At 40.5% G+C, this 21,213-nt stretch overlaps 1 protein-coding gene across 1 annotated transcript in view; it reads right to left on the reverse strand.

The window, feature by feature from the left end:
• Positions 1-1,885: 1,885 nt before the first annotated feature.
• Positions 1,886-21,213, reverse strand: part of LOC129642117 (zinc finger protein 474) — a 30,734-nt gene continuing 11,406 nt past the window's right edge. Inside the window, exons 2-3 of the mRNA XM_055566680.1 lie at positions 5,055-5,235; positions 1,886-2,087 (exon numbers count right to left, since the gene is read on the reverse strand). Of these exons, the coding sequence (XP_055422655.1) occupies positions 1,936-2,087; positions 5,055-5,235 (333 nt within the window). The 3' untranslated portion in view covers positions 1,886-1,935. The remainder of the gene's footprint in view (positions 2,088-5,054; positions 5,236-21,213) is intronic.

The following is a 21,213-nucleotide window of genomic DNA, read 5'->3' on the forward strand; positions in this document are numbered from 1 at the left end:
TTTGAAAGCAAAGGGCCCAAGAACCTTTATGACCCCAATGGCCACTCATTTTAGTTGAGGCCAGAACTTGTCCTTTATTTCCCTTGCTATCTGACTTCTGAACATGATAAGCAGAATGCAATTGGAATACAATGCAATTTAAACTGCACTCTGAATTCTGCAAACTCTTTTCACCTCAGTTTAAGATAAATTCAGACTAGCAGCTGAACTGCAAACATCCTAATTCCCTTAGTTCCTAAACATTGTACAAACTTTCTCCATGTGTCAGATCATTTGTGTTGGAACAGTTAATCTTATTAATGGTGGCATGTGGCACACAAATGGCAATGGATAAGATTTTGGGTTTGGAAGTCCAGCAGTCTCAAGTCGGCTTCCTGACTCCAACCCTTACCTCAAGTTCAGTGTGACCTTGAGTTGGCTATTTTAGTCTAAGTATCAATTTTCTCATGTGTAAAATAAGGATTATATCTACTTGAAGGGTTGCTGTGAGATTTATATAAAGTGATATACAGAAAGCACTAGACACATTGCCTGATCCACAGTACATGCTCTACATATTAGATGTTATTGTCATTTTTGTTAACAAAATGAACTGAAGCATCAACTACAAGTCATTGAAGGGTCTCTTTTACAAGATGCTAATCTTTGGGGGATATATCTAAAAGCCTTAAAAAAAAAAGTTTATTTCTTGCTTCCTTCAGAACAGGCAGGAAAAACAGAATAATTAGCACAATTTTCCTAACCTAGCCTTTTACAATAGGCAGATGTATGACCAAATTATTAGGTGAAATAAATTTGCTTGTACAATATGGAATTAACTGTGCTGTGTAAGGTCATGAATGCAAGGGTTGCAGGAACCTGGTGGATCCGGAATGGCCCTGAAATTCAGCCATTAAATGAACAAAGAGATCAAGCAAAACTGCTGGGAGTCCAGGCAAAGCAGCGCTGCCCGGGGGAGCAGAATTTCCTGGGCAGAGCCCCTCCCTGGCACTGGCCTCCTCCAGGAGAGCTCCGCCTCTCTAAATACACATTCAAGGACTCAAATCCAGAGCAGCTGCACAAGCCACTTTCTGTGCATGGACCCTGGGTGGAGAGGCACAGAACTTGCTGGCAGGCTTTCAGACCTCAACAATAAAGCACCTATGAGGCCCGAGGAGGGCAGAGGAAAGGAACTCTTGCTGGACTTTTTCGCTAGGTGGAGGGAGCCGGTTTCCACCAGGTGATTAATCACACACAGCCGTCGTCTCGGAGCGTATGAGGCCGGTGTTGATCCTGAATCTTCCTTGTAGTATTTCTCACCGAGGGAGTAACAGTACTGTACGGTTCTAGTGTTTTAAGCCCTTAGTTCTTTTTTGATATATCGCTCCTGTTGAACAATTTTGTACAGAAAAGAATTCCAGTCACTGAGTCGATTAAAAACATTTCCCTGGATCAGAAAAAGCAGGGAGGGGCAAGTTACTTCAGAAAGCACAGGGATGGGAGGGAAGCCAGTTTTTCTCGGGACTGAAGAGTTGCCTGAAGTCACCCCCCACTAAAATGTTCACTGAATAATAGTCCTAAGCGGTGAGGTTCAGAATCTTGTTCAGGGAAAACAGACCAGATGAAAAAATGGCAACAGCTGGCTCAGAGATTTCCTGGAGATAAAAATGCCAGCTCTGAAGAGGCGCGGCCACGTGTCATTCTGTCCGATCACCGTGTCTCATGAGAGGCGCGCGGCGTGTCTAGGCACACGCACGCGGCTGCTTGTTAAAAGCGGTGACATAACGGTCAAGGCAGGCCACCAGAGCGCTGAGCTGGGCGTCCTGTGCTCCATGGCCTTTGGTCAATTCCAGTTCTCCTTCCCCAACTCCACCCCCACTTTTCCTCCTTCCCACCATAACCCAACTCTTTCCCAAGGATTTAATGCCTGTAACTCTTTCGTAGGGAGAAAGGGCTTTACTTGGCGACTTTTGGTTTACAGGATCGTTGGTGAACAATCAGTCTGTCTGGCAGGAAGGTACGCCCACAAATATTACAGGGAACCAACTGGCTCTGGGCGCTTGTCCAAGCAGCTTCGTTTAAGGCATCGAGATCATAGAAACCCTTGGCTGAAAAGTTAAAGAAAAACAGAGGGGAAAAAAAAGAACAAAGAAAGAAAAGAAAAAGAAAATGGGAAAATGGATCAGTTTTCATTCTGGAGAACCATACTCTACTTTTTATGGAAAGTATTTTCAGGAAATACCTGTTGACTGAGGCTTTTAAACAAATTATATTACTTTTGCCAAAAAAAAAAAAAAAAAAAGTGCTGCTCAATCTTTTAAGGGCTGAGAACCGTTAGCTCTGAATCAGAGGTTTTCCAGTCCTTGAATTTTAAAAAGGGGAAGACATTGTTTTATGTGTTGTGATATGCATTCTTCACTAATTATTAACATCTTTGTTTACACATTATCTTGAAAATATAACTTTTGGCTTTCTTTCAGTTGACTCTATGAGCTTTCAAAAGAAAAAGAACATGTCTCTATTTTCCTCTTCGGTAATCTTTCAGAATGTTTTTAGAGGCCACAACTGACAATTGAGAGTGAATTTAAGACAAATTATATCCTAAAAATTTATCATCTCTTTACGGCCATAAACTCAGAGATTCTTTGAGTAATTAAAGTGAAGAATGCAAACAGGATAGTTAAGCTGACAAAAAGAAGTGTCCTTTAAGAAAGCAACAAAGACAGCTGAGAGATGTATAATTTTCATTGACAGAGCATAGGAAAAAGGGCATATGGGTTTATTTTAGAGAAACAGTGTGGGATTTAACTTTAATAAAACTTATTTAAATAGAATGGCTTTGGTATACTAAATTGACTGTCTTAGAATTTCCCAAAAAAAGCATTCCCCCCCCCCTCCCCGACAAATGTAGCCAGGCACTCAAAAATATATCACATAGTTTTTAAAAAATTATTTTCACAGCATATATTTTTTTCATTAAAGCCCAGGTAGTTCTCATATATGATTTTTCTATCTAGTGGTTCATACAAATGTAGCCAATGTTAGATTCTTTAACAAGTCTACTAATGTTCTTTTTCTTTTTATCCTCCATGGGAAATTAAACTCTAGCACAACAGGACCATCTAGTATTTCTCCCTTGGATAAAGGAAATGTCACTATATATGCAGGATATGAATGTATATTTTGAGTGCTTTAAACCAGTTAAAAAAAGAATGGTACTGACTTTCTCCTTACTCATGAGTTTTAATATGGGCTCAAAAATTCCCAAGTATTCATGGAGAGTTGAAGATGAGTCATTACATTTCTAAAAGTTTTAGTGCTTTTACTTTATAGTGGGAATTCTCTTCACCCAGAGAGGAAGGGCGCCCTCAGAAAGAACAGTAACATGGAGCCAAGAGGAAAATCGCAGCAAGTGCAATGATAGGACCTGGCTTTTCCATCTGTAGCCAATCAAGATTGGTGAACCCTCCAGGGCTTTCAAACCAGTAGTTTCTCTTCTCTTCTATAATTGTGATAACTCTGCTCAAGCAGAGAAAGTGATGGAGATCAGGAGTGAAGGAAACAGATTTTTTATCAGTTGAGAAATGATGGGAAGAGAGTCTCAAAGAGGTAAACAATCTCTTTGTGAGCAAATGCTCTAATTTCAATAGATGGATATTTTCATCTCAAGCTCTCTTCCCACGTGCATGCAGAGTTCTCCTTTTGGCAAGGGCTTTGAATAGTTGAGTTCTGGTAGCCTAGAACTTTATCATGACAACCTAGATTCCACTCTGTGGGCTATTAGAAAACTCTCTTTGGGTCACATGTCTAACAAGAGTGTTCTGAGATAATTGGTACTAAATGGCTTCCAAGATACCTTCTGGATATGTAAATCTATGATTCTCTTACATAAAGAGAATCAATTAACTGAATGATACTTCTCTTAAAACCAAGAATGGTTTTCCTTTGAGAGGAATCATGGGATCAACTGATAAAATGACAATGGTAGACGATGACCAAGTGTGAGCTGGCATGGCAAATTCTCTGAACTACTTCATTCTCTCCCTGAATGAGTAAGTATAAGGCTCTGAAATGAGGCCACACATGACAGTTTATGAAGTTCAGGTTTCATATGGCCTATGCAGTGCTTTACAAAGTATTCACTGCAAAAATTTAAAAATCTGGACATTTCATATAGAAGTCAAGATTTCCAATTTCTTTTGTATTATTGAAAGATACATCACAGTGAAGTTAAGGCTAAGTTTCTTAAGGATAACACCAGCTGGAATTGGGTAGCAGCTGTATCCTTGGAGAGAGGCAGTGCTCTCAGTTCCCCATGGTTCCCACCTTCCCTTTTTCCACACGTGGACAAATGTGCTCAATTGTGGAATCTGACCAGTGGACCTTGTAAGCATTTCACTTTGGAACCCCTGCTCTTTGAACACTAAGACACATTCATATTTGAAAACATGTTTCTAGATGTCCCCAAAGGTTAAGCTTCACATTTTTACAGTATTGTGTTTGATAACATAAGAATGTAACTTTTGGGAAATACAGCAATTTTCAGTGAGTCCCTCTCCTTGCACAGTTTGCCAGGATACAGCGTCTTTGTGTCTCAGTATCTGAAAACAACCCTTTGGTCAGGCATTTTGGAACTGTTTTTTCTATTGGCCACTGTTTTGTGGCCAAGACAGTAAACGTTGCTGATGTCAGTTGCTTGAGCAAGTAATAAAAGAATACCTCAACTCTTTTAAGTTTAGAGAGAAACTGCTAACTGCTAAGTTACTTCAGTCGTGTCCGACTCTGTGCGACCCCATAGACGGCAGCCCACCAGGCTCCACCGTCCCTGGGAGTCTCCAGGCAAGAACACTGGAGTGGGTTGCCATTTCCTTCTCCAATGCATGAAAGTGAAAAGTGAAAGTGAAGTCACTTAGTCATATCCGACTTTTAGTGACCCCATGGACTGCAGCCTACCAGGCTCCTCCATCCATGGGATTTTCCGGGCAAGAGTACTAGAGTGGGTTGCCATTGCCTTCTCCATTAGAGAGAAAAGTCTTCCCTTATACAATCAAGTCTTTTGTTTTCCAAAAACTTACCAGTAATGGTCCTGACTTCTGGTTTCTTTGGTTCTGGTCTCCTTAGCTCTTTAGGCAACAAGTTGTTTTCATTGTGCCATTTTTTCAGACATTGTGGCTCATGAATGGCAATCGATTTTGTTCCATATTCACGACCACAAATATAGCAAACAATGGTTGGTGGACGTCTTATCATTGTTGGCTGCAAGTAATACAAAATGCCTGTTAGCAGGTTTTGAAATTATACCTTTACATTATACTATATTTAAATTAGCTAGAAAAATCAGTGAATTTTAAAAAATCTAAACATTCTGGTGAGATTAACCTTTTTAGCAGTTGAGATAAAAATATATTGTCTGAGTGAATGAGGTGGGGGTGAGGATGTTGCTTTGGGAGGAGAATAGGAAATGAAGAACTAGCTAGAATTTTACATATTGGTACTTTATAAAAGGTATTTTCTCACTTAATAAATACCGATTGATTGTCTTCTGACTATTCTCCATGCTGGGAGAATACAAAGATAAATCAGGTATGAATCGTCTTCTCAGTACATCAATATGCCTGAGAAATAAAGTAATAAATGTCCTTACAGGCACAGAGAGAGTTTTTAACAGACACTGTTGTAGCCTCTCTCTCGTTCCTTCATGTAAAATGCTTCTGCTGCACCTGTGCCTCTCTGCCTCTTTTGATCTGGCATAGACTTCATCTAGAGACAGGACAACTAATCAATTACAGATAGGAGTTGGTGGATAAAGACCCAGCTTGCCCACTTAGGCTGTTTCCTCCAGAAGTCCCCGTGGGATTGCAGCATAGTTACTCATTAACATACTTCCTTCTTTTCCCTGTTTCTTCTTTCACCACTTGACTGAGGTTCCTAGGATCACCTGCCCTCTCTTAACCTTTGTTTCTGGAAGAACCAAATCTAAGGAAGATTTACGTATATAACTCAATAGGGAGTTTCTGCTTCTGTCTAGGATATAGAACATTACAAGAAACACTTCTGCCACTTCAACAATGAGAACAAATCAGAAATTTTTGAGCCATTAGATACTCAAAGTTGCAAAGTAAACTAATGAACCAAAAAACACTGCCTCAGTTTAAGGATGGATCAGCAGAAACAAAAGAAAACCTCCCACACTCCAACTTGACAGGAATTAGAAACAACAGTCCTCTGCCACAGAAATAAGGGCAGGACAGCTGTATGAACTCTTCTGATGTGCAGCATACAAGTACCATCTATATAAACTTTCCCACCCACTGGGTCTTACACCTAGTAATGGGGTGACAGTCCAACACCGGCGAGAGCCAGGAGCATTGAGAGAAACCCTCACCAATTCAGGAAATGGGGCCTGCCTAACTGTGATGGTAAAGCTAGAGAATTAGGCCACGTACTAATCCCAGATAAAAGCAGTATACTATACATATACATCACAAAATACATATATATGATACATATGTGTGTGTATTTTTGTACATATATATGACAAAATTGCTTTGGACCATGGCCTCTTTAAAGAAAAATAATAAAAGAATATGGAATTTATATTCTCTTTTGTATAAAGTCAGAGTAAACAAGAACACAAATTATAGGGACTAAAATTGGAAATAGATTGTCATAGAATTCTTAGATATTTTTCTTAATTTTTTTAATCATAGAATGTGCTGTGCTAAAGATGCATGTTTTAGTGTCTATAATAACCACTAAAGTACAAAATCATGCTAAGAGGCATAAGTAAAAAAAATCAATGGGACGAGAGAATATATTTTTTAAGGATTGATGGGTTAACCATGACCCAAACAAAGATAAGAAGAGAGGAACAGAGGATCTAAAAATAAAAATAGAAAAAAAAAGAAGGAAAGAAAAAAGGCAGGAAGAACAAATATGATTAAAACTCCAAAATGGTAGATTTTATTCTACATATATATATATATATATATATATATATATGCACACACACATATATCTATAATTGGAGTAAATATAAATGGACCAAAGAACACAGATATAAAAAGCATGAGTTGATAGACTAAATAAAACAAAGCAACAGTCAATTATATGTTGTTTATAAGAAACACATTTTATAAACATAAAGACACAAACAGATTACAAGTAAAAGAAAGGGAAACTTTTTCATATAAACACTAAGCCAATGAAAATAGTATGATTATATTATTAAAGTGTATTAAATTCAGAGTTTGGAAATGTTCTTCTAGTTGTGAAGATCAGGAAAAGCATTTGAAGAATGAGCAAAATTTAGATCATAACGACTGGGAAGGGTCTTCCCTGGTGGTACAGTGTATAGGAGTCTGCCTAGCAATGCAAGGGATATAGGTTTGATCTCTGGCCCAGGAAGATTCCACATGCTGTGGAGCAGCTAGGCTCATGTGCCACAAGTACTGAGTCTGTGCTCTAGAGCCCATGAGCTGTAACTACTGAGCCCTAATGCTGCAACAGTGGAGCCTGTGCCTAAAGCCTATGCTCCACAACAAGAAAAGGGATGGCAACAAGAAGCCTGTTCACTGCAGCAAAGAGTAGCCACAGCTCGCCACAACTAGAGAAAGCCTGGGCAGCAACAAGGACCCAATGCAACCAAAAATAAATAAATAAAAGTTAAAAAAAGAAAAAAGACTGGAAAGGATGGAGAAAACTTTTGGATGCTGAGCAAAGACAGCATGAGCAAAGCCCCATGGACAGAAATCTGGAAGCGATTACAGAGAATAGCGAATAATTCAGTTTGCCTGATGTTCAGTCTAGCACTGAGAACTAGAACCAAACAAGTAGGCTGCAGCCATGCTGTGAACAACTTTGAATGCCATGATAAGATCTGGATTTTGTTTTGTAAGTGATAGGAAGCAGAGAGGCAGGGAAATAGCCTGTAATTTCAATTCAGGAAAGTTTGTGTGTCTGTAAAGTATCTAAAAGAACTAATAGGGCAGCATATCTATGAGAGCTTGAGCATTCATTGCTCTGTGAAGTGAAAGTTGCTCAGTCATGTCTGACTCTTTGTGAGCCCATGGAATAGTCCATGGAATTCTCCAAGCCAGAATACTGTAGTGGGTAGCCTGTTCCCTTCTTCAGGGGATCTTCCCAACCCAGGGACTGAACCCAGGTCTCCCACATTGCAGGTGGATTCTTTACCAACTGAGCCACCAGGGAAGCCCAAGTAAATCATGGGTCCAAGAAAACACCAATGTTTTATTCTAGATGACAGGGAAGATGGTGATGTCAGTTACAGAAAGGGAGAAATTGGAAAAGACAGGTCGGGGAAGGAGAGAAAAGAGATTCTGTCTTGGAACTGTTGAGTTTGACATATTAGTGGAATTTAAACACGAATAAGCCCAGCCAAAATAAGAAACAGAAGCCTATACTTCGGGATTAGTGGGATTCAGAGCTATTTGCACAGAGAAGAGGTTTAAAACCATAAAAATTCCAGAAGAGGAATATAGAGAGTAAGTAGAGAAAAATTCCTGGGAGAATATCTACAATAAGGAGATTGAGCAGGGGAAACTGAAGCCTAAAGAGATAAAGGTTCAAGTTCAAAGTTTTTTTTTTTGGGGGGGGGTTTCATGACTTTATTTTTTTTAATTTTATTTTATTTTTAAACTTTACATAATTATATTAGTTTTGCCAAATATCAAAATGAATCCACCACAGGTATACATGTGTTCCCCATTCTGAACCCTCCTCCCTCCTCCCTCCCCATATCATCCCTCTGGGTCGTCCCAGTGCACCAGCCCCAAGCATCCAGTATCGTGCATCGAACCTGGACTGGCAACTCATTTCATACATGATATTTTACATGTTTCAATGCCATTCTCCCAAATCTTCCCACCCTCTCTCTCTCCCACAGAGTCCATAAGACTGTTCTATACATCAGTGTCTCTTTTGCTGTCTCGTACACAGGGTTATTGTTACCATCTTTCTAAATTCCATATATATGCGTTAGTATACTGTATTGGTGTTTTTCTTTCTGGCTTACTTCACTCTGTATAATAGGCTCCAGTTTCATCCACCTCATTAGAACTGATTCAAATGTATTCTTTTTAATGGCTGAGTAATACTCCATTGTGTATATGTACCACAGCTTTCTTATCCATTCATCTGCTGATGGACATCTAGGTTGCTTCCATGTCCTGGCTATTATAAACAGTGCTGCGATGAACATTGGGGTACACGTGTCTCTTTCCCTTCTGGTTTCCTCAGTGTGTATGCCCAGCAGTGGGATTGCTGGATCATAAGGTGGTTCTATTTCCAGTTTTTAAAGGAATCTCCACATTGTTCTCCATAGTGGCTGTACTAGTTTGCATTCCCACCAACAGTGGAAGAGGGTTCCCTTTTCTCCACACCCTCTCCAGCATTTATTACTTGTAGACTTTTGGATCGCAGCTATTCTGATTGGTGTGAAATGGTACCTCATAGTGGTTTTGATTTGCATTTCTCTGATAATGAGTGATGTTGAGTTCAAAGTTAAAGAAGCAGGGTATGGAGACAAAAGACTCCATTCACAATTCTGGAAATGCTTCTGGTTCCAGAAAGCTGGTATCATCGAGTCTGTCAAATGCTCCAGAAGCAATGGGTGGTTGAGGAAGGCAGTTAAATGTGGTGGCCAGTAGGTTATGAGCCAGTGACTTTTGATAATTTAGTTCCAATGGGGAGATAAAGGATAAAAACTAAACTGTTAGGAGTTAAAGATTAGGTCAAGAAGAAAAGTACACATTCAAAAGGTTTGCAGAAAGGATATTTGAGAAAGAAGTAGAGTTAAAGATCAGCTTTGTTGTTGTTGTTAGGACAGGAGTATTTGGAGAGGAGAGCAAGAAACTGTGGTCCTAAGAGAAAAGAGATAATCAATAGAAAAAGTCTCTGAGGAGGTAGGAGGAGATGGGATCAAAGGTGTGGAGATGGGATCAAGGGTGTAGAAATGGGAAAGGGAAAAAGGAAGAAAAATAAAATAGATGGATTTAGAGAAAGGTTATTGTAGAGAAGGGAGGCACTAGTGGAGATAATATAAAATGAATGTACTCTTCTAAGTATGAGGCAAAGCAATCTTCAGAGAATGAAGAGATTCCAATCCTGGGAAATGGGATAGTGAAAAATACTATGGGATTAAGCGCTGTGGGAAATGTTATAGTGACTCAGTTAGGGAAGAATACTCACTGAATAATGGAAAAGGGCCAGATAAGTTGAGCTGCAAGAAATTTCAGTGAATTAAATGGCTTTTTTCAATATTTCTCAAGTAGCACTGGGTGGCATGAAAGCAGAACCAAATTAAGTTGGTGGTGTGGTCTCCATGGGGAAATAAAATATGGTAAAGTGTGTGCGTGTTTTAGAATCAGCTTGCTTTTAATAAGATTGTTGGGGTTTACACCTGCAGTGGAAAAAGCACAGGGAGAGATCAACATCAGAAAGAAACACATTTATATTTCTGAATGCTCAGGCAGAAATAACAGATTTGAGATGAGTAAATCTGCAGTGAATACAGACCAAGTGAAATGGAAAGTGGAGTTACTTCCTGGATGATCCGAGTCTTTAAAAAAGCACATTATATGGGGAAATATATTTTTATTCTATCTTTCTGTACTGACCTATGTGAATATACTATGTTAATCAAAATAATAAAATAGTTCTTTATCCTTCTCTCTTATTAGCCATGTAGCAAAGCCTAACACTTGAAAAGTGACTTTAAAAATATTTGAAGAATTCAAGACCTAAGAGAAAGAATAAAGCAGAAAAAACAGCCAAAACTTCCTTACTATTTGTATATATTTACTTGAAAGACAAATGCAGGTTTTTTAAGTTTTAAAATGAGAGTTATTCTTTTGACTTTGAGAATAATGAATTTATTAAACTTACATATGTAAAGTATGAACCTTAACCAAGCATGTAAGCAAAATAAATGGTATGGGTCATAAATGAGACATTCGTGTCACATTGTCATAAGATTTCTTCTAGAAGGAAAAATTAAAAGAAAACAGGCAGACACAGAGGCTAGAAGACATGCATAAAATAACTTACAGGGATGTGGGAGAAAATTAATACCATAACAAGGCTAAGATGTCCTGTATTGTATTTTCCAAAGCCTGCCCCATGCTCTATATTTGCGGTTGAACTGCAGTTGAACTTGCAACATACTCCATATTCTTAAGTTTCGAGAATTTTACTCTTTAAAGCCATGCTCCAGGGAAGTGCAAGCGACCCAGACACACAGCTGAAGAGAAAAATCCATCCCCATGGGTCTGAATGGAGATAAGAGACCCTCTTACTGTTCATTAATTTCACAACTGTCAGTCTGAAATTTCAGAGAAAGCTGAAAAATCAACTTGTGGTTACTGCCGCTGCCCTATTCGCCAAGGTTTTACTCTCCAACCTCCTTATGTTTTCAGATGGAAGTCCACATGTGGGGGATTAAGAAGAGAGGAAGAAAAGACCAAGTTATAGGCGGAAAGAGTAGAAGGCCCCTTCTTGGCTAGTGTGCTACTGTGACTGCCATAGCTGAGCGACGTAAGGGTGTGGGAAGGTGTGCCCAGGGGGCTTGTATACATGGGTACTGCCAGGGCCAGCCAATTCTAGGAAGTGTCATGAAAGGGGAAGTGTGGTAAAGAGGAAGCCAAGCTGTCTAAATTTTCTGCAAAGTAAAGGATTAGATTAACAGTTTTCCTGTCAACATCTCAGATCATATTTTGGGGATAAGGCATTATTTTTTTTAACAGCAGGGTAAAAAGATATTTTAAAAAGTTAATCTCTGAATCGATCTGAATTGATGAATCTGATGTGAACTGTTTTGGGGGGGCAACTACTGATAAATGCCCCTACACAGCAAGTTTATTAGGGCTCATTGCATTTTGTTCTTGTTGTTTAAGTGTCCTGGGAAAGTCCATTTAGGTTGGATGTAGCCAGAAGCAATTGAACACTTCAGGGGAAGTTTTCATATGTGTATATTTCTTTCAACTAACTTTCATATGTTTTTAATCATTTTGCTGGCCACTATTGGAATTATTATTCTATTTTCCATGCAGCATTTTTTTTCTCTTTAGTTAATGTCTTTTCTCTGTCAGGAATGCCTCATGTTCCATCTTTTAAGCCAAGACTATGCAATGCAAAGGGAAGTGGACATTTAACAGCTTTCCTCCTAATCAGTGTAGATGACCTGTTATCCATCCATTTGTTTTTAGTTTGCAATATCACCATTGAGTCAAAAGGGAAAGACTAAGGATGTAGAAAAGAGAGTGGTTTAGTGGATAACCTTGAGAGGTGTTGATAGAAGAGGAATGGACATAGTTTCAGAAAAGCTAGACTAGAATACCTATTTCAAATCATTTCAAATAGCTTTCAATGACCTCCCTAAGTGTTCAGGCAGAAAGAAAACCACAGTGAACCACACAACTGAATAGCTAATAGAGCTTATAAAAGGACATATAATTACTGGTCAGAAGGAAAAAATAGTCCTAACATTAAATACTATTGCATGAACTTTAATGAAAGAGATATTAAAAACTAAAGTGGAAGTTTTTATTGAGGCTTTCCAGGTGGCACAGTGGTGAAGAATCCACCTGCCAATGCAGGAGATGCAAGCGATGCTGGTTTGATCCCTGGGTCGGGAAGACCCCTTGGGGTAGGAAATGGCAACCCACTCTAGTATTCTTGCCTGGGAAATTCCATGGACAGAGGAGCCTGGTGGGCTACAGTCCAGGGGGTTGCAAAGAGTTGGACACGACTGAGCACACAGCACACACACAAATTTATTACTAGCAGTTTTACAGAGGATCAGAAACACTCTATACTCGGTCATTTCTTATATTAATCGCACAATAAATACTAAGTAGTAATAAGTGAAATTATAGTTGTGTGGTTATTTATAGGAAAGTTTGGAGAACGTTCTCCAACGATGTAACTTTGGGGAGATATGTTGTGAAATATCAATTAGTAATATATATGGAGCCATTTCTGCTGCTGCTGCTGCTAAGTTGCTTCAGTCATGTCCGACTCTGTGCGACCCCAGGGACAGCAGCCGACCAGGCTCCCCGTCCCTGGGATTCTCCAGGCAAGAACACTGGAGTGGGTTGCCATTTCCTTCTCCAATGCATGGAAGTGAAAAGCGAAAGTGAAGTCTCTCAGTCGTGTCCGACTCTCAGCGACCCCATGGACTGCAGTCTACCAGGCTCCTCCATCCATGGGATTTTCCAGGCATTAGCCCCTTTGAAAATCTAATGGTGGAATGGCCATCTCCCCAGAAATTGTACATGCATGGAGAACCATGGATATGACTTAGAATGACTGGTGGACTCCCTAGAGCCCATCCATTAGTCCCATGAAGGGAACTGTTGGGCCTTTAGTCAGCGCCAAACTTTTCCTTTCTAATAGATGCTCCTTTGTGCAAGGCGTCATTTGGCACCATTTAAATGCCTCAAAGCCTTTGACTGTGTGGATCACAATAAACTGTGGAAAATTCTGAAAGAGATGGGAATACCAGACCACCTGATCTGCCTCTTGAGAAATTTGTATGCAGGTCAGGAAGCAACAGTTAGAACTGGACATGGAACAACAGACTGGTTCCAAATAGGAAAAGGAGTACTTCAAGGCTGTATATTGTTACCCTGTTTATTTAACTTCTATGCAGAGTACATCATGAGAAACACTGGACTGGAAGAAACACAAGCTGGACTCAAGATTGCCGGGAGAAATATCAATAACCTCAGATATGCAGATGATACCACCCTTATGGCAGAAAGTGAAGAGGAACTAAAAAGCCTCTTGATGAAGGTGAAAGTGGAGAGTGAAAAAGTTGGCTTAAAGCTCAACATTCAGAAGACGAAGATCATGGCATCCGGTCCCATCACTTCATGGGAAATAGATGGGGAAACAGTGGAAACAGTATCAGACTTTATTTTTCTGGTTTCCAAAATCACTGCAGATGGTGACTGAAGCCATGAAATTAAAAGACGCTTACTCCTTGGAAGGAAAGTTATGACCAACCTAGATAGCATATTGAAAAGCAGAGACATTACTTTGCCAACAAAGGTCCGTCTAGTCAAGGCTATGGTTTTTCCTGTGGTCATGTATGGATGTGAGAATTGGACTGTGAAGAAGGCTGAGCGCCGAAGAATTGATGCTTTTGAACTGTGGTGTTGGAGAAGACTCTTGAGAGTCCCTTGGATTGCAAGGAGATCCAACCAGTCCATTCTGAAGGAGATCAGCCCTGGGATTTCTTTGGAAGGAATGATGCTAAAGCTGAAACTCCAGTACTTTGGCCACCTGATGTGAAGAGTTGACTCATTGGAAAAGTCTCTGTTGCTGGGAGGGATTGGGGGCAGGAGGAGAAGGGGACGACAGAGGATGAGATGGCTGGATGGCATCTCTGACTCGATGGACATAAGTCTGAGTGAACTCCAGGAGTTGGTGATGGACAGGGAGGCCTGGTGTGCTGCGATTCATGGGGTCACAAAGAGTTGGACATGACTGAGCGACTGATCTGATCTGATCTGAAATGCCTCAAAAAGTACTGAGTGGAAGCCTGCAAGAACTTGTGAAATATACCACCTCTGGCTTTAGGAAGATCTTAAGTTCTGCTTTGTGTAAAACAGTCCCTAATGTACCTGTTGTCTTGACTAATATTAATAGTGTTCTCTTTTACTCTCTGAAATGTCCCTGTTTGGTCAATAAACTTACACAGACGCTTTTGAAAAACATCAATTCATAAAATATAAGCAATCAAGAGATGAAACCAAAACAGCAAAAATAAACTTAGAAATATTGAAACTGTGAAACCATATGGAGAAATATGAATTTATAAGTCTGGCAATGAATCCATTTAAACACAGAACTAAGGTAAAATGACTATAGAAACTATGGTTAGAAAAGAGAATAGAAAAGCAACATGTCTTGACAAAAATACCTTACAAAAATTGATGAGGGAGGGAGAGGTGAAAGGATGCTAATGATACTAAATTCTCCGATTTTCATGGCAAACAGTCAATTAAATCAGTGTAACATTAAAATATGGAGTGAAAACTTAAATTCTTTAATAATTTATCTTTGTTTTTTAATGTTGGTGGGTCCTTTAAAAACTAACACTCTTTTAGTGAAGAAATATTTTTCTGAAGTTCAGCAATGAACTTCAGCCAAATGAAGTTTCATTTGGCTCCTATTGTCGAAGTCAAGTAAAATTAAATATATTATCTTCATCAATAATAACTTTGATAAGATGACCTCACTTCAATTAAAATATGCATGTCAATATGTTATTTACATAGAGAGATGTCTGGAATGATATTCACTAAGGTCAACCTAAATTGTGGGTAATTTTTATGCTAATTTTATACTTTTATAACAGCTTGATTTTTTATAATGAACTTGTGTTATTTTTATAAGAATAATAAAACAATAAAAAATATCAACTTCAGAGTCAAAACTTAGGCAGAGATTAGGTAATAAAATCAGTTCTAAAAGGAAAAATCAAGTGGAGTCCAAATTACTTCCTGAAACGACTGATGATGATGCTATTTAAGGTGTTGTATATAATACAGTTTAGTAATAGAAGCAATTAGTAATTGGCATTAAAATTAACATTAGGAATGAATACAGCTTTGCATAGAATAAAATCAATATACAATACAAAATGAAAATATTGACTATCTTAAATTACATTATCCCAATAATGCTATCTTATTTTGTCAATCGTTTATCGTTGAATGTATTAGTTAAATGCTTGCCTGATGCAACTTAACTGAAATCGTAGAATTCAGTTACAAAGCCTGGAAAAATAATCTGAACACAGGATTTAGCACAAGTCTGTTTCCACCATAACATAAGATAGCTCTTCCTGATAGTTTTATTTTATTCAGACTTGTTTCCCTGGCTTGCTTGCAGTCACCAAAAAATGAATTCTCAAATAACTGGATGAGACTTGTAAGGTATAAAGCATCTTGTGTTGAAAAGTGACAGCTAAAAACTTGGTTTGGGGGATGCATGGACTGAACCATTCCTTGGGGCCTATGTTGCCGACTGTGGCTGGACTGAGAAATCATTGTCTAACATTCAGCCTCCCAAATGCTTCCCCACCCTGTGCCTCTAAAAGGTCACAGGTATAATTATCTACCTGTTACCAGGAAACAAAGGAAGCCTCCCACATTTGCACATTGGAAGGCTGCAGTTAGCTGGATTTATTTGCTGTCATTGAAGTATCTGGCTTGCTGGTTTTGGAGAGGCTATGTTAGGGGGCTAGGCCAAAGCAGCCATATCGAAATGTAAAAGATGTCTTTATTACCAAATATGTATGTAAATAAAAGGCCTGGCTCTTTCCCCCAAGTAACACGCTTCACACATTACTTAGAAACAAACACTACTGCAACTTGAATGGTCCTTTTTTTCCCTTTTAGGTTGTATGATAACATCCCTGTAACAACACAGCCTCATGCCGTGTTCATTTGTGGACACTGATTGCTAATGCTAAGTTGCTTCAGTCGTGTCCGACTCTATGCGACCCCATAGACGGCAGCCCACCAGGCTCCCCTGTCCCTGGGATTCTCCAGGCAAGAACACTGGAGTGGGCTGCCATTTCCTTCTCCAGTGCATGAAAGTGAAAAGTGAAAGTGAAGTCGCTCAGTTGTGTCCAACTCCTAGCGACCCCATGGACTGCAGCCTTCCAGGCTCCTCCATCCATGGATTTTCCAGGCAAGAGTACTGGAGTGGGGTGCCATTGCCTTCTCTGGGACACTGATTAACCTGAGTCAAAAAGAGATCAGGGAAACTAGAAGTGTGGGAACGTCCTGAAAAGGAAACAGTCCTTGTGCCCCGAACCACCACTTTGAGTCAAATAGGAAAAAGTGTCCCACCTTAAGACACTTTCAAACCATCTTAGTTGCGATCATTAATCTGTAATGATGCAAATCACGAGATATAATATTTTAAAACAGTGACCATGGGAAAGCATACAGGACAATCCTTGCCCTTCTGTGTCAGGACATGGCCTAGAATCGGCCCTGTCTGTTGGTGGTCATGAGCACAGTATGGTCATTTCTGCAAACATCTGGGTTGAATCACAGACATTTCAACTTCATGAAAGCCAATAAAACAATTGTTCTAAATATTGATACTGAAGTTGCACTGTGAGCAGAAAGAAACCAGGGACCTCTGCTGAAAACACGGATGAGACTCAGTCAGCAGATGAGACTGACTAACTGGAAATGCACTGGGAGGAAAGGGCCACTCAGGAGGTGGTTCCACCTCCTCAGGAGTGCTTCCACCACTCAGGAGGCTGTTCAAGTGTAGCCCAGACGCTGCTGTTCAGGAAGAACACTCCAATTACAGGCCATGTGCCAGGCACTGTGCTAGGGACAGAAGCAGAACTAGCCCTAACGGTGGGGATAATTGTACTTAAATGCACCACCTTTATTTGGGAAATATTCTGAGGCAGTAAGTCAGGTTGACAGACCCCTAAGTCGGGTGTACAGAGCCCATTCCCCTTGAAATTAGTCAAGAAACAAGGGAAGAAAGGGACTTGCCGTGTGGAGTAAGCCTTCTTGACCTCTTTGCCCACTGATGTGTTTGAACTCACACTGATTAGTTCTGGTGATTGTTCTCCAGATGGGAAACTGTTCTAGAATCCTGGACTTTTTTGTGGTCCTTAAAAATTTTAGAAGCTTTGGCTCCCACATATCTGACCCACAAGAAAGGCCTCACTGTTCTGGAGTCTCCCACAGGTGATCCAGATGGTGTTTGGCAGCTGGCATGAGTTACCCTCAGCCCTGGCATGAAGCCTGTGTGCCTGGTCCCTGTGTTTGACTACTACACAACTCTGTGGGTCATGTCATGGGTCCTTGGTGACCAGGCTGTCCTCTTTACGGCATCTTACCCAGGCTACCCCATAGAACTACCTCCTCTTTGCTTCATATTCTGGATTTCAGACTGCAAACTGATGGACTCAGCACAATTTCAGCCAATGGACATTCATGTTTTATTTGACTGGCATGATGCTCTTAGAAGTTTCAAATGTGAATATCCTTAGGTGGGACTTACTCTCATGGATACTGTACTCTCCACCACTCCCTATGGCCCTACATGCAGCTGCCAAACCCTGAAAGCATATGAGCTTGTGACTGAGCAGCCTATTTTTCCCACTCTCTCTTCAACTTTGTTGTGTTCAGTCACTCAGTCGTGTCCACGTCTTTGCAAACCCATGGACTGCAGCACACCAGGCTTCCCTGTCCTTCACCATCTCTGGAGTCTGCTCAAACTCACGTGCATTGAGTCGGTGATGCCATCCAACCAGCTCAGCCTCTGTCGTCCCCTTCTCCTCCTGCCCTCAATCTTTCCCAGCATCAGAGTCTTTTCCAATGAGTCAGCTCTTTGCATCAGGTGACCAAAATATTGGAACTTCAGCTTCAGCATCAGTCCTTTCAATGAATATTCAGGGTGCCCCACTTATCTCCTCAACAAAAGGTATTTGCCTTGTATTTAATTTCTAAGAAATGAGCTAAACTTAGTTAATTTGCATGAATGTGCCAGTGGCTAGACATGGTTTGCTCCCTATCTAGGGGATCTTTGCATTTTAGCTGGGATTTCCTATGGAATCAGTGCTTTGAGTCAAAGGAATGAACCTCTGGCTCTGGAATTTAAGAAGTAGGGCAGGCACTTTAGAAAACAAGTAGGCAGCAATATATTAGTGATTGTCACACTGAAATGTCCCTGCTCTCTTTGATTATAAGCACTTAGGCAATTTGAACAGAACTTGATTGGAGGCTAGAAACCTATCCATAGGCAAAAGAAGCCCCTCTATGAAGGGAGGAGAGTCCAAGAGCACAAGAGCACCGAGCAATGTGCACAACCCTCAAGTTATGTACTTGCTGGAGCATTTTTTGCTTCCTTCACTTCTGGCTGGAACCCAGGTTGTCTAAAGCAGGGACCACCCTGCCAAGGCCTGAGGGAATCGTTCTGTGACTGTGCAGCTTTTGAATGGGTGTCGTTCCATTCACAGTGTTCCTCTTTCTGCTTGACAAAATGAACATAAAGAATTTGGGCCATAGCTTCTGTTTTAGATTTTCCACACTCCTTATCCCTTCTATTAGGCCAAATAATTGAAATGTTTGTGGTGAGTGCACAAGACATATCATAGCATGCAGTAAGGTCAGATGGGGAAATAAGAGGGAAAGTTTTTCTTCCCTATACTTGAGGAAAAAAGAGCAAAACCTCTTAGAAATTCTTGTGTAAGACATGGAGAACAGAAGTATGGTGACCAAGGGGGGATGAGGGGTTGGGATGGATTGGGAGGTTGAGACTGGCATATATGCACTACTATGTATAAAATAGATAACTGAGGACGGATTGTACAGCACGGGGACCTCTGCCCAATGTTCTGTGGTGAACTAAAGGGGAAGGAAAACCAAGGAAGAGGGGATGTATGTATACATATAGCTGATTCACTTTGCTGTACAGCAGAAATTAACACAATATTGTAAAGCAACTATGCTTGCTTGAGGGCTCAGTCACTCAGTAGTGTCTGACTCTCTGCGGCCTCATGCATGGTAGCCGGTCAAGCTCCTCTGTCCACGGGATTCTCCAGTCAAGAATACTAGACTGTGTTGCCATGCCCTGCTCCCGGGGATTGTCCCATCCCAGGGATAGAATCTGCAACTCTTGTGTCTCCTGCATTGGCAGGTGGATTCTTTACCACTAGTGCCACTGGGAAAGCAACCATACTCCAATATAAAATAGAAAGAAATCCTTGTGTATATTCCAATATCAAAAATGTCCGACCAAGAGGCAGCTAACAATTACGAGGCACTTTCTAAGTGCCAGTCCCTGCAGTAAGCACTTATGATTTATCTTAATACTTCTCACAATAATCCTCTGGATAAAATGCAGTATTGCCATTTTACAAACCAGGAGACTGAGGTACTGAGCTGTTAGTAAATGGTAGAGTTGCTTTTCACGCAGACATTAGGTCTTCAGGCTGCCTGCACTGCCACTGTGAAGGAAATAGGGACGTATTGACATGTGGTTGTTTGTCAGACATGATCCTGGGTTCTTTGCAGATATTCTCATGTTTAACCCTTTGACTGGGTGGATCACAATAAACTGTGGACAGTTCTTAAAGAGATGGGACTACCAGACCACCTGACCTGCCTCTTGAGAAATCTATATGCAGGTCAGGAAGCAACAGTTAGAACTGGACATGGAGCAACAGACTGGTTCCAAATGGGAAAAGGAGTACATCAAGGCTGTATATTGTCACCCTGCTTATTTAACTTCTATGCAGAATACATCATGAGAAACGCTAGGCTGGAAGAAGCACAAGCTGGAATCAAGATTTCTGAGAGAAATATCAATAACCTCAGATATGCAGATGACACCACCCTTATGGCAGAAAGGGAAGAAGAACTTAAAGAGCCTCTTGATGAAAGTGAAAGAGGAGAGTGAAAAAGTTGGCTTAAAGCTCAACATTCAGAAAACTAAGACCATGGCATCTGGTCCCATCACTTCATGGGAAACAGATGGGGAAACAGTGGAAATAGTGGCTGACTTTATTTTTCTTGGCTCCAAAATCACTGCAGATGGTGATTGCAGCCATGAAATTAAAAGATGCTTACTCCTTGGAAGGAAAGTTATGACCAACCTAGACAGCATATTAAAAAGCAGAGACATTACTTTGCCAACAAAGGTACATCTAGTCAAGGCTATGGTTTTTCCATGTATGGATGTGAGAGTTGGACTATAAAGAAAGCTGAGCACAGAAGAATTGATGTGTTGAACTGTGGTGTTGAAGAAGACTCTTGAGAGTCCCTTGGACTGCAAGGAGATCCAACTGGTCCATCCTAAAGGAGATGAGTCCTGAGTGTTCATCGGAAGGACTGATGTTGAAGCTGAAATTCCAATACTTTGGCCACCTGATGCAAAGAGCTGACTCGTTGGAAAAGACCCTGATGCTGGGAAAGATTGAAGGCAGGAGGAGAAGGGGACGACAGAGGATGAGATGGTTGGATGGCATCACTGACTCAATGGACATGGGTTTGGGTGGAGTCTGGGAGTTGATGATGGACAGGGAGGCCTGGCATGCTGTGGTTTACGGGGTCAAGAAGAGTTGGACATGACCGAGCGACTGAACTGAACTGAATCTCTTGCTGTGAGGAACTGAGGTAGGGAGAAATCATTTGTTCAGAGATATGTGATTTCACTGTGCATTTGTCA

This window comes from Bubalus kerabau, chromosome 1 (genome assembly GCF_029407905.1).
Source record: "Bubalus kerabau isolate K-KA32 ecotype Philippines breed swamp buffalo chromosome 1, PCC_UOA_SB_1v2, whole genome shotgun sequence".
NCBI lineage: Eukaryota > Metazoa > Chordata > Mammalia > Artiodactyla > Bovidae > Bubalus > Bubalus kerabau.